The 12,906-nt window shown below is 60.1% G+C and overlaps 6 protein-coding genes across 6 annotated transcripts; 3 read left to right on the top strand and 3 right to left on the bottom strand.

The window, feature by feature from the left end:
• The first annotated feature begins 55 nt into the window (after positions 1–55).
• Positions 56–2,760, top strand: BDZ90DRAFT_254457 (zincin). The gene is made up of 2 exons (XM_025507822.1): positions 56–1,169; positions 1,236–2,760. The coding sequence occupies exons 1-2, from the start codon at positions 115–117 to the stop codon at positions 2,617–2,619; spliced, it is 2,439 nt and encodes an 812-aa protein (XP_025360969.1). The 5' UTR covers positions 56–114; the 3' UTR covers positions 2,620–2,760.
• Positions 2,761–3,440: 680 nt separating this feature from the next.
• Positions 3,441–6,059, top strand: BDZ90DRAFT_254453 (MFS general substrate transporter). The gene is made up of 7 exons (XM_025507821.1): positions 3,441–3,772; positions 3,873–3,910; positions 3,972–4,422; positions 4,588–4,883; positions 4,969–5,098; positions 5,164–5,502; positions 5,586–6,059. Exons 1-7 carry the CDS (start codon positions 3,541–3,543, stop codon positions 5,954–5,956), a joined length of 1,857 nt encoding a protein of 618 aa, XP_025360968.1. The 5' UTR covers positions 3,441–3,540; the 3' UTR covers positions 5,957–6,059.
• Positions 6,048–7,467, bottom strand: BDZ90DRAFT_233483 (RNA-binding domain-containing protein). Its single transcript, XM_025506649.1, has 2 exons — positions 7,303–7,467; positions 6,048–7,228 (listed from the first exon to the last, which is right to left on the bottom strand). Exons 1-2 carry the CDS (start codon positions 7,411–7,413, stop codon positions 6,110–6,112), a joined length of 1,230 nt encoding a protein of 409 aa, XP_025360967.1. The 5' UTR covers positions 7,414–7,467; the 3' UTR covers positions 6,048–6,109.
• BDZ90DRAFT_233482 (hypothetical protein) lies at positions 7,331–8,262 on the bottom strand. Its single transcript, XM_025506648.1, has 2 exons — positions 7,808–8,262; positions 7,331–7,466 (listed from the first exon to the last, which is right to left on the bottom strand). The coding sequence occupies exons 1-2, from the start codon at positions 8,233–8,235 to the stop codon at positions 7,433–7,435; spliced, it is 462 nt and encodes a 153-aa protein (XP_025360966.1). The 5' UTR covers positions 8,236–8,262; the 3' UTR covers positions 7,331–7,432.
• A 179-nt stretch (positions 8,263–8,441) lies between these two features.
• Positions 8,442–11,084, top strand: BDZ90DRAFT_233480 (hypothetical protein). The gene is made up of 3 exons (XM_025506647.1): positions 8,442–8,896; positions 8,960–10,406; positions 10,487–11,084. Exons 1-3 carry the CDS (start codon positions 8,534–8,536, stop codon positions 10,957–10,959), a joined length of 2,283 nt encoding a protein of 760 aa, XP_025360965.1. The 5' UTR covers positions 8,442–8,533; the 3' UTR covers positions 10,960–11,084.
• A 68-nt stretch (positions 11,085–11,152) lies between these two features.
• Positions 11,153–12,589, bottom strand: BDZ90DRAFT_208315 (putative major facilitator superfamily transporter; the record flags this gene model as incomplete). Its single annotated transcript, XM_025504003.1, has 1 exon — positions 11,153–12,589. A coding segment is annotated over one exon (1,437 nt), but the record flags the coding sequence as incomplete, so codon positions are not given.
• Between the last annotated feature and the right edge of the window lie 317 nt (positions 12,590–12,906).

Below are 12,906 nucleotides of genomic sequence, written 5' to 3'. Positions count from 1 at the left end.
AGTCGGCGAGGGGCGGACGGAGAAGGCGGAGCGGTGAGCCATTTGGTTCGCAGCGCACTCACACTTTCTGACATCAAGTCATTTCACTATTCATTCTCCTCATCTCACGCCGCCATGTCAGCTACGCTTGGCAGGATACCCAAGGGACTGGCACGGATACCGTCTCGTCGACTCATCAGCTCAGCATCATCTCCACGCCTGGCTCGACCCGCTCCTTCCCCACGCCCAACCCTCTTTGCCTCCTCGGAACGAGACAAGGATGCGCAAGATCTTTGCAGCCTCTTCGACTCGCTCAGCTCCAAGAAGTCGGCAGGCTCCTCTTCACTCAAAGCTTCATCTTCATCCTCCCCGCCTTCTGGCCTCTTTGGATCTCCATCGTTGCCCACTCCCTCATCCTTCGCCCCTGTAGCACAGCAAGCACTGATTCGTGCCCAGCTCCTAGTGCACCGCATCGTGACCGCTCCCCAAAAAGGGGAGGGCGAAATGCGAGCAGTAGTCAAGAATCTCGATCGACTCAGCGACGTCCTCTGCGGCGTCATCGACCTCGCAGAGCTGGTACGAAACGCTCACCCGGACGAGGCGTGGCGGGATGCGGCCAACGAAGCGTACGAGGGTTTATGTGGATTCATGAACATTTTGAATACGCACACGGGACTCTACGAGGTACTCAAGAGAGTTCTAGACGATGAGATGCTGCGCAACTCGCTCAGTGAAGAGGCACTAGCGGTAGCTCAGGGGTTCCTGCGCGATTTTGAGAAGTCGGGCATCCATCTACCGGACAAGCAGCGCGAGCAATTCGTTGACTTGAGCGACGAGATCCTCGTCCTCGGGCGAGCATTCATGCAGGGCGCTACGAGCGGTGAAGAGGCCCCGCCGATTGCTCGCTTCAAACGCTCGTGGTTCTCAGATACGCACTCCAACCTCCTCGCCGCCCTTTCCAGCTCGCCTGCCCTCATCCCTTCGACGTCCAGCGAGGTACACCTAGACCCAGCTCACGCTACGTGGGAGTTTCCGACTATCCTGCGCTACAGCCAGAGCGAGGAGGCTCGCAAGGCCGCGTTCGTCGCCATGAATACCTCGGCCAAGGGCAGTGTGGATGTGCTAGAGCAGCTGTTGGACAAAAGGCGCAAGTTGGCGGGACTGACGGGCTATGAGAGCTTTGCGCAGATGTACGTGCGCGCACCAGACATGACTCGTCGACTACCGTGCTTACATTGACGCCTCCCCGCTCACAGGTCACTGGGCGACAAGATGGCAAAGAACCCCTCCTCCGTCGCTCACTTCCTCGACGCCCTACAAACGCACCATCATCCCCTAGCAGCCCGCAAGCTCTCCGAGCTCCAAGCGCTCAAGCCCCGCGACGAAGCTCCCCTCGAAGCGTGGGATCGCGACTACTACGCGGAACGCTACCTCCGTACGCTCTCCACCTCGATGCCGGGCAGCACCACACCGATCTCCCCCTTCCTCTCGGTAGGCAATGTCTTCTCGGGCCTGTCCCGGATGCTCTCCGCCATCTACGGGATTAGGCTGCGTGCTGCGAACTTGGAAGCAGGCGAGGCGTGGGATGGGGACGTGGTCAAGCTGCAGGTCGTTGAGGAGGATGCCAGCTCTGCGACGGGGGAGACGGTCATCGGTACTATCTACGCCGACTTGTTCTCTCGCTCGGGCAAGCCGCCGAGCGCCGCTCATTACACCGTGCGCTGCTCGCGCAGGATAGACGATGATGACGAGGATGGAGATTTCCGCTTCGGAAGGTTACAGGACGGAGCTCAAGTCGATCCCTCTCAGCTCGGCTCGCGAGGCACTTCGCCGCTCAAGGTGGAAGGCAGGGCAACACCCGGTCGCACTGGGCTATACCAATTGCCCATCGTGGTGCTCCTTTGCGACTTTGTCCGCGGTACGGCGGGCCCTTCTCTGCTGAGTTGGAGCGAAGTGGAGACCCTCTTCCACGAGATGGGCCATGCGATTCACAGCATGATCGGGCGGACAGAGTTCCACAACGTCTCTGGCACGCGCTGCGCTACGGATCTCGTCGAGCTGCCGTCCATCTTGATGGAGCACTTTGTCTCCTCCCCATCCGTCGTCTCCTTGGTTGCGCGACACCACTCAACGGGCCTTGAGCTCCCCTACGACGCTCTTCGTCGGCACCTCGCAACGAGCGTGCAGGCGCTGGACGACCTGGACACGCACAACCAGATCTTGCTCGCCATCCTCGATCAGAGGTACCACGGCTCGGACTTCAGTGGCGACTCGACGGAGGAGATGGCTCGACTCTACTCGACTCGCGGCCTCTTCGACGCTGCCACTACTCAGTCCGGCCAACACGCCTTCCTTCGTCAACAAACCTGGCACTCCCAGTTCAGCCACCTCTTTGGGTACGGGGCGACGTACTACTCCTACCTGCTGGATAGAGTCCTCGCATCGCGCGTCTGGGCCCAACTGTTCGCTGCCGATCCGCTGAGTCGTGATGCTGGCGAGAAGTACAAGGGTGGGCTGCTCAAGTGGGGAGGAGGGAAGGAGGGCTGGGGCATGTTGAGCGAGTTGCTCGGTGAGGATTTGAGCATGGAGAGGGTCGGCGAGTGGGGGATCAAGCGTGGCGAGGAGAGGAAGGCTAGGTGATCGGGCAAGATCGAACACCACTCATGGATTGCCTGTAGTGTACCTGCATATAGAGAGGCGTCGAGCCGTACAGGCCGCCCGCAGCCGGCCGCGAATAGAATTACCACGCCACACCTTACGAGGACACACTGTGAGGAGAGCGAGTCAATGTAGTCAATGTCTTGCCGGGTGATATCGGGCTGCTGCCTTCCTCGCCCCTTCGTAGAGTGGGACGTCGTCGATCACAGCTTCCTTTTTTTCCCACTCCGCGAAGCAGGGCAAAGCAGCGCAACCGCAAGGCGCCGTGCCGCGCTCTTTTCCTGCAAGAAGATCAGGCTCAACGTCGCTAGGTCTGGTCCAGCCTAGCTGCAGAATGCGAGAGAGCAGCGCCACTCCTCTGCAGGCCCCCCTCGCCTCGTCTAGATACGATAAACGCGCGACTAATCAGATCCGAGGTTTTTGCGCGCTTCTCGCTCTTCGCTGGCTCGCTCTCTTCGCCGATGGACGATCACCGAGGGTGAAGACGCTAAGGTCAACGCCACATTACGCCGACGATGCCGACGCTCGAGACTTTGTGCTGCCTGCTCATGCTCACTATCGCCCCGCGCTTGCAGCGCAGCGACCTGCACAGTTCAATCGAGAGACTATCGGGCGCCGATGAGACGCAGAGCATCATGGGAGGAGAGATGAGAGAACAGGGAGTGTGGGCCTGTCCTGGCCAGCCCTGCACCGGTAACAGACCAGCGCAGGACGATGCACGGCAGAGGAGTGGCCGATCGGCTAGATCAGGCTCAGGTGATCAGACGATGAAGGAAGAGCAAATTTTTTCCCTCGATCGCCTTGGTCGCTAATCAGATCAGGCGAGGCAGCCTACTTATTCTCCCTTGTTGTGGTCAGCCATCCCTCCTCAGCTGCATTCCTTCCACCTCATCTCCCGCCATCATGGCCACCACTCATCACGACCCCTCCTCTCACAAGGACATAGAGGCGAGTGCCCCCACTTCCATCCACTCGGATCACGGCGGCGAAGATGCTGTCGCAGCACCCGCTGGCGTAAATCGTATCGCTGCATTCTACTCGGTCTTTTCTCGTCCTTGGAAGGTGTGGGCATTCTGGATCGCCTTCATGGTCTGGCTTTGCGCTTACTCGCTCAGCGCCGATACGACTTACATCTGTGAGTGCCGCTGAAAGGAACGGAGGGCGGAACGGAAGGATGAGAAAATCAGCCGGCCCGTGCGCGACGCGTTAACCTCTGTTCCGCTCCTCACTCGCAGACCTCCAATTCGCCACCTCGTCCTTCTCGGAGCACACGGTGAGTTGTGACCCAAGCGTACCGTCTCAGCAAAGCTGACGCCTTCACACCCCTCTCGCAGCTCGTGGGCACCATCGCCGTCGTGGTTGGGCTCGTGGGAGCCATTGTCCCTCCCTTTTATGGCAAGCTCGCCGACTTCGTCTCGCGTCCTTCGGCCCTCATCCTCGCCCTCACCTTCTACACAGTAGGGTATGCCGCAGTCGCAGCATCGAAGAATGTGCAGACGGTGGCCGCTGGACAAGTGCTCTACCAGCTCGGCAATTCTGGCATGGACTTCATTCAGACTCTCATCATCGCCGACATCACCAGCTTGCAGAACAGAGGCTTGACACTCGGTGCGGTTTCGCTGCCCTATATCGTCTTCGCCTTCGTAGCCCCCAGCATCTCTGATGGGATAGGACTCGAAAATTGGCCCTGGGGCTATGGTATGTTCTGCATCCTCATGCCCATTTGCGTCGCACCCATCGCCTTGACGCTCATCTGGGCCGATAGGAAGGCTAGGAAGAACGGCAGTGAGTCAGGAGAAGTAGCCGTCTTGCGCAGAAAATCCCCTGAAATTGACCTCTGTCCATCGCTCGTGTTCACATCCTTGTCCCCTTCCTCTCTCGCGCTCGTATCTACGTCCTTGTCCCCTCCCCCTCGCTCTCGCCGCCTTCGTTGCGCCGCTCCTTGCACAGCCGTATCCGTCGCCGCGTCGTCCCTCAAGTACCAGCTCGGCATCTCTGGCGAGCAAGGGGAGCAGAAGAGTCTCTTCCAGCAGATCCTCCACGCTCTCAACGTCATTGATGCGCTTGGTCTGCTCCTCATGGGCTTCACCTTCGCCATGCTTCTCGCCCCGACCACCCTCTCCACTACGGCCTCCAACGGCTGGAAGAACCCCTCCCTCATTGCTATGCAGACCGTGGGCGGAATCCTCTTCATCGTGTGGTGCGTCTGGGAATGGCGATTTGCACAGTACCCCATCATGCCCAAGGTGAGTCCGTCACGCGACACGTCACGGATGCGGCAGCAGACGACCGTAGACGACTGACGCGTCTGTCCTTCCCTATCCTCTGCAGCGCATCATGAACCGCACCTTCCTAGTTTGTCTCGTCATTGACTTCTTCGGCTACGTCTGCGCCTACCTCACCGACATCTACTGGTCGTCATGGCTCTACGTCATCAAGGATTACTCCACCAGAGATTACAGTGAGTGGATCTATAGCAAAAGTTCAAGGTTCAAGTACGTACTGACACCGCAATTACTCTTAAAGCTTACATGCAGCAAATTGAGACCATTTCATTGTGTCTCTTTGGCTTCATCGCAGGTCTCATCATGAGGTATACTCATCGTTACAAGGTGCTCCAGATCATCTCTCAAGCTCTGCGCGTCCTCGGACTGGGTCTCACATACTACGCTTGCTACAATAACGGAACGGCGGCCATCTTCTTTGGCAAGATGATCACGAGTCTTGGAGGAGGATTCGCCGTCGTCGCTTCGCAAGTAGCCGCTCAGTCCTCGGTCAAGCACAGCGACTTAGCCCTTGCCGTAGCCCTCCTCTCTCTCTGGACGCGTGTCGGCGGTGGCATCGGAAGCGCGATCTCTGCCAGTGGTGAGTGCCGAGGCCAATCTCCCCTGATTCCCTACCTTTCAATCCTTGACTGACTCTAACCATCAACTCGCACGCACACGCAGTATGGAACGCGCAACTCCCCGCCCAACTCGCAAAGCACGTCCCCTCCCTATCCGCAGACGAAATCACCAACATCTTCGGCTCAATCGACGTCGCACGCACATCCGAGCCGAGGGACCAGATCATCAAGGCTTACAATGAGACGTACCGCCTCCTGGCTATCCCCGCTCTGGTGTGCATGTTCGTTCCCCTCGCCGTGTCCTTCTTTGCGCGCGACTACAAGTTGGACGAGAAACACAATGCCATTGAGGAGACGAGGGTACTCGCTACTGCTGGCCCGGGGACGGCGGGTCGGGTCGCTGCTGCTGAGGTCAGGCAGCGCGAGGAGAGCGAGGAGCAGGAGGACAGGGATGGGAAGAGTTTGAGGGAGTGAGCGCAAGTGGGCGAGCGCACGGGCCGAGTTATCGGGGCTTTGCGGCAAGAATGTCACCGTACGGGCGTCGAGTAGCAATCAAAATCGGAATCGTCATGCGAGCACATGCGCATTGAGCATGAATCGTGAATCATAGCCGCAAAAATCGCTCCGCTATCTGAGGGGTCGCTCTTCCCCATACTTTGCCCCTGCACCGCCGCCTCTCCTCTCGGGACTCTTCTCTCTGCGATACCCATCCGCAGCCTCGCTGCCGCCACGATGTCCCTGCGGCGACCTGCCCGCTCCAGGACCGGAAGGCGGTGATCGACCTCCGGCTCCACTCATCTGCTGGCCAGGCAGGGGAGAGCGACCGCCCATGCCGGTCGGTCCACCCATACGACCGCCACCGCCGCCACCGCCGCCACCGCCGCCTTGTCCCTGGCCGCCGTAGCGATTAGCTCCGCCGTTATAACCGCCTTGCTGTCCGGCGTTGCCCCCACCGTAGCCACCACGCTGATTGGCATTGAAGCCGCGCTGTTGACCGTAGCCTCCTTGCTGCTGCTGCTGCTGCATACCGCCCCATTGACCTTGCCCCTGCGCATCGTTCCCCTGCCCCATCATGTTGCCGCCTCCGCCCATGCCAAAGTTGCCCATCCCTTGCATCCCACCCATACCGTTTCCCATTCCCATCCCACCCATCATCATGGGATTCATCATCATCGGGTTCCATTGCCCTCCGCTGTTGCCAGTCGCCTGAGCCATGAGCATCTGCTGGATGAGAGCCGGATTCCACGAGCCTGTGCCCCAACCGCCTTGCGAGAACATGTTCGCCATCGCATTGACATCGAAGCCGTTGTTGCTACCTTGCTGCATGCCCATCATCGGGTTGAACATGGCGTTGTTCGCGTTGTCCGCGCTACCGGCGTTGCTATTGTAGTTGTTGTTGTTGTTGTTGCTGCGCTGCTGCTGCTGCCCGCCTGCCCCGTCGCCAGCCGCAGCTCCACCCTTACTTGTCGCCCTCTTGACATCGACCATTTTCCCATCGAGCATGACCTGACCTCCATTCCCCTCGAGCGCGCTGCGTCCCGCCTCCTCGCTCTCGAACGTCACGAAGCCGAAACCACGCGGTCGGCCCGTCTCCTTGTCGATCATGAGATTATGGTCAAGAATCCGACCAAATTGCGCAAAGGTGCTGCGAAAGGACTCGTTGGTCGTGTGCTGGGGGATGCCGCCTACGAAGATCTTCGAGGACTTGGACGAGGTGTCACGCGGGATGGCACGCTTAGGGTCGATCTGCGCGAGTCAGCGGAGCGAGAGGGCGTCAGCTGAGAGATACGGCTGGACATCTACCGGCCACGACTGCGTACCATCTTCCCGTCCAAGAAGTGCTCCCTGACCATTACCATGTTGACTGCCTTAGAGTCTTCGAAACGCAGGAAGCCAAAGCCGCGGGACTGACCCGTGTTGGGGTCGCGCATGATGTTGCAGTCGATGACTTTACCGAACTGAGAGAAGTATTGTTTGAGACCATCTGCGAGCGCGAGCAGAGGCGAAAGGGTGGCGAGGGTCAGCAAGCCCGTCGAGGCACCTAAGGAGCTGCGGTGCGAACCATCATTTGTATCCCAGCTGAGGCCTCCGACGAACATCTTGCTGCGGGCCGAGACAGCAGAGAGGCGAAAGACGTAGACGCAGACGTAGACGTAGACGTGGAGACCGACCCGTATAGCGAGGGAGATAGAGCGAGAGAGAAGAGCGACAGGGTGCAAGATGTAAGCAAGCTAAGGCGGCAGCTACGCTACGAGACGATGAAGAGTGAAAGAGAAGACAGAGACGATGCTATCTACCGATCTCCACTCGTCGTCTGGCACTTACCCATCCTCTGAGGTGTTGGGACCCGTGAGTGATCCAGGAGGCAGAGTGCTGGCGGATGGGACAGGGTTGGATGCCCTCTGCGCCTGCAGGCCAAGGGGAGGGGGGAGTGCATGCTGCTGCTGCTGCTGCTGCTGCTGCTGCTGAGGCGGCTGGGCCTGTTGAATGGGCTGCGCTACGGGCTGCTGCTGCGACGCCGAGCTCGAAGAGGCCGCAGGGATGAAGGAGGACTTGGCAGGTGGAATGAAGCTGCCTCCAGCGGCGGCGGGGGCGGGAGCAGTGGGAGCAGGCTGGGACTTGGTTTGGGGAGTGGCGGGCGTGTCGTTGAGCCCAAAGTCGTCTCCCTCTTGAGCATCTCCCGCATCCTTGTGCTCTCCATCTGCCCCCGTATCTCCGTAAATGTCATCGTAGAGATCGTCGTGGTCTGCCATGTCGACGATGATGGAAGTGAAGTGATGGCGAGGTAGTCAAAGTCGTGCGCCGTCGTCGTCGTCGTCGTCGCCGTGCGTCTACGCCGTGCGTCGAGCGGGAGCGGAAGCAGCGGCGGCCTCTGGGCCATGAGGCGTCGAGTCGAGTCGCGCCGCTGCCGTCGTTGGACCGTGGGAGTCGAGTCGAGTGCATCGTCACCTCGTCTTCGCGCATCGTCACCTCGCCTTCGCGCCTCTTTCCTCACTTGAGTGCGCCCTTTCGCGCCTGCCTCGTCGCTCGCATCGTGTATCATCATCGACAATGTACAACAACTACCAGCAGCAACAGCAGCAGCAGCCACCGCCTCCTTCAGCGCCGCCTGGTCTCAGCGGCCGAATAGCCGGCGCGCGTCCCCCGCCTCGACCCTCATCAGCAGCCATCGCCATCGTCCGCCCAGACTCGCAGCAGGCAGCCTCGCCCAAGTCGTCAACACCTCAACTCTCGGGCGCAGCCAACAATGGCCTGTCGAGAGCAGCAGCGGGCGCCGCAGTCTTTGTACCCAAGTCATCGAGTAGAGGAGGGACGCCTACGCCTGCGCCCAAGGAATTGAGACCTCCGCCCGTCTTTACACCTGCTGCACAGACACCCACGCAGCAGACGCAAAGCTTCGATGTTCACGAGATGGTGAGTCCAAGTGGCAGCCGCGGGAGAACAGCCTCGCTGACTGTATGCATGATCCGCTGGCAGTATGACGCAGCCTCCGCTGCCGGAGCCCAACCGTACGCAGCATACAATCCCTACTCCCACATGGAACAACAGGGAGGCTACGACGATCCTTCTGCCCCCTCAACCTCCTCTTCCTCGTCGGTCCGCCAACGGCAGCCCCTCCAATACCACCTCTCCGCGCCTCCACTCCCGCACACGTCCAATCTCCACCCTCACCATCTCGCCCAATCCGCCTACTTCATGAGCCCGACGCTGCGCGAAGACCTTTTCAGACGGAACGAAGCTATCCATGCTTCTGCTCCGCCGCCACACGAACTGGGTGGTCAGACTACGAGGCCACCGCAGCCAGAGGAGGTGCACGTCTACAAGGACCTCACGCCGCTCGAGCCTGATTCGAGTGGCCCTTTACCATATGGCGCGAGGGGCAATCCAATCACCATCGGCGGGGTGGCTACGCAGCTGCTTCCTCGACACTTGCTCCCGACAGGGTCGAATGGCATCATTGGTGGGCTGGGAATGGGATCCCTCTCCTCGCTGCCCATCTCTTCGTCTGGCGGACCCCTCGCTCCCTCTGCTGCTCTCGGTGGTTACCCGACGGAAGTGCATCGCGCTACTTGTACGCTGGATGGCAAAGCCTACGTGCTGCGCAGGATTGTCGGATTCAACTTGTCACGCGACAAGGAGAGGGCACTCGAGACGGTCGAGAGGTGGAGGAGGTTGAGATGTCCGGGAGTCGTCAACGTGAGAGAGGCCTTCACGTCCTGGCGATGGGCATCCGAGCCTAGCATCGTCTTCGTGTACGACTATCACCCACACGCCGCAACCCTCTTTGCGGAGCATCTCCTCCCAAAGCCGCCACGCGTCGACGCTCGTACCGGCCGGCTGGAAAGGGTCGACGATCGCGTCCCGGAGAGGACATTATGGAGCTATTTGGTTCAGCTGGGCGCAGCGCTCCGCTCCATCCACACACAAGGCTTGGCCGCGAGGGGTTGCCTGGTACCAAGCAAAGTCATCAAGACTGGCCGCAACAGAGTACGCATCAATTGCTGTGCTGTCCGAGACGTACTGGGCTTCGATCCTGCCCACCCACCCACGGCTGAGGATCTTAGAGGGGAGCAGAGAGAGGACCTCGTCCAATTGGGAGCGCTCATTCTCAGCCTGGGCTGCGTAAACGCTTCTGCGCCGCGCGAGGTGGAAGGGTCGCTGGCCTTCTTGGGTGGGCAGCAGAAGTATTCGCGGGAGCTCGTGGAGGTGGTCAAGTGGTTGATGTTTGACGACGAGCAGCTCGAGGGCGGCGAAGAGACGTCCCTTCCTCGCGGCCCGCGAACGGCCGATGCGCTCGTCACGCTGCTGGCACCACGCATGGCAGAGGAGCTCTCTTCCGCTCAGAGCCACTCGGATCTGCTTGAGGAATCGCTGAGCAAGGAGCTGGAGAATGGGAGGTTGGTGAGACTGCTTTGCAAGATGGGTGAGTGTGCGACAAGCGATATACAGCAAAGCTGCGGGAGCACGACAGCTGACGCACTTGACACCGCCCGCACCGGGCAGGCTTCGTCAACGAACGCCCCGAGCACGACCGCGACCCGGCCTGGAGCAATACAGGTGAACGCTACGTTGTCTCTCTCTTCCGCGACTATCTCTTCCACTCTGTCGAGGAGAGCTCGAACGGTAGCAATGGCGGCGGCGTGTCGGGCAGCGGGTCAAGCGGGGCGAATGGCTTCGCCACCACGTCCTCATCCAGCTCTAGCTTGCCAACCGCATCGTCTTCAAGCTCGCTGGCGGGCGGGCCAGGACCTTCACCACCACGTCCCGTATTGGACTTGTCGCACGTGCTGAGCAACCTCAACCGCCTCGACGCTGCGAGCCGAGAGCGTCTCGTACTCGCCAGTCGGGACGAGCAAAGCTGTCTCGTCGTTAGCTACGCCGAAGTACGCAACGCCCTCGAGGCTGCTTTCGCTGACCTGGCAAGGAGTGCCGTGCCTGCCGTCGGAGGTGGGATGGGTGAGGGCCCCAGGAGATGACGTGGGGCACACACGAACGTATTTGCTGCGGATTACCAGACCGGACCGAGCGCCACTTGGTGGGCTCTTGTATCTCATGCTTGCTCTTGTCGGGGGGAATGCACAAACTTGCTTATCCATTATCGAGACTCTAAGACTTCCCGTTCACGCCTGCTCTCCGCCGCCTTTGTCCCACCACCCCCGTCACAACCACATTCGCCAGCGCCAACACGACGCCCAGCCCCGCCAGGCCCGTACCCAAGAACAGGGCAGCTCTGTACCCTTCCCACTTACCCACCAACCCCTCCCCACTCGTATGCGACTCGACCGTTCCCGCTATTCCCAGTCCTAGCGCCACGGAATAGTTCACCACCGTATTGACGACACTGGCTGCAACACCTTGATGTCGCTGCGGCAGCGCTGAGGCCAGCAGCAGGCAGGCCGAGGGGAAGCTCATGTCCATCCCCAGTGGCGCGACCGCGTACGACGGGAAAGATTGTGCCCAGTACGTCTGCTGAATGGGCATAGTGGCCAGCAAGGCGTTCGCGGCGCAAAAAGCGCAGAGGGCTGCGAGCATTACGGGACCTGGACCGACGCGGGACAGGAGAAAGACCGACAGGGAAGCAGCTATGATTCCGGCCACTCCAGCGGGAGTCGTGAAAGCGACTGCCGTCAAGAGGGTCACGCCTCTGAGTTGGATCCACCATCGCACGGAGTAGAAGTTCCAGATCCCGAAGCTTGACCATCCGAGTGCAACGCAGAGGAGCACGATGCTGTTTCGCGTAGTCCAGATCGTCTTTGGAATCAAGGGGTGCGTGGCGTGGCGCGACTCCCAGTAGAGGAAGGTGCCGATGAGGAGGAGACCGACGACGAGGAGGACCGGGTTGTATGCCACTTGCCAGCCTACTACGGCTGCCTGATTCCAGGCAAAGTTGAAGAGGATGAGACCACTGACGGCTAGTACTGTTCCGGGCACATCGAGAAGGCGGGACCATTTGACAAGGCCTGACTTCCAGTCGCGCTCCCCCTCGTCGTGATCGTCCTCATCATGGCCGTGCACTCTCCTCAGATAGGCATCACTAGGCAGCACACCCGCAGCAATCACGGCCAACCCGGCCAAGCAGATCGCTGCGAGGTAGAATGCAAACTCCCACCTATCCGGGTGAAATTGCGCGATCAATGAGCTGAAACACGCCCCCAAGATGAACCCATTGGGGGCTGTAGCCGCAAAGCAGGTGAAGTAAAGGGCCCGCTTCCAATGCCCATCGTGCGTCGTCCTTGCCAACAAGGCTACCGCGTTAGGGAGCAGGAGAGAGTACCCAACCCCTTGGAAGCCGCGACAGATGTCGAATACCACCGGCGTGCTAGCATAAGAGGCCAGGCCGGCCGCCATTGCCCACAGAGCTGTCCAGGCATATCCGGCAACGACGAGCTTCTTGTGGCCAAGCACGTCACCGAGCCGGCCACTGGGCAGAATGAAGGTTCCCGTCGTCAAGCTGTAGGCGGCAGCGAACCAGGAGAGTTGACCGGGCTTATTCTCCACGTCGAATGTTCGACCGATGATCTCGAGAGGAACAACAACTATGCCCAGGGCCGCTTGCGTTGTCAGCATGGCGCAGATGAGGGTGATGATGGCGACCGTCTCGCGGATGAGGGTGCGGGCTGAGCCTGGAGGACCATAAGGCTCAAGAGCGGGTGGGGAGGCATGGCCTTTCTCCTCATGGTCGACAGGAGCGCGAGGTGAAGTGGAGCCACTTGCCTCTTCCTCGATCCTCGACGCCGATGAGGACGAAGGGCGCGTCGTCTCCATGTTGGCGGCACGAGAGTTAGACGAGATAAAAGATGAGAAGTGCGGATGAAAACGTATGTGCTATGAGCGGTTGAGCATGTCGAGAGATGATGAGCGCTGAGAACGAGGGGGAGAACAGGGAAGTGGGGCTCGGCATCCAGATTTTGGCTCTCTCACGC

This window comes from Jaminaea rosea, assembly GCF_003144245.1.
Source record: "Jaminaea rosea strain MCA 5214 unplaced genomic scaffold BDZ90scaffold_11, whole genome shotgun sequence".
NCBI classification, from domain to species: Eukaryota; Fungi; Basidiomycota; class Exobasidiomycetes; order Microstromatales; genus Jaminaea; species Jaminaea rosea.
Note: the sequence above shows the minus strand (reverse complement) of the source record. Positions and strands in the feature narration are given on the sequence as shown.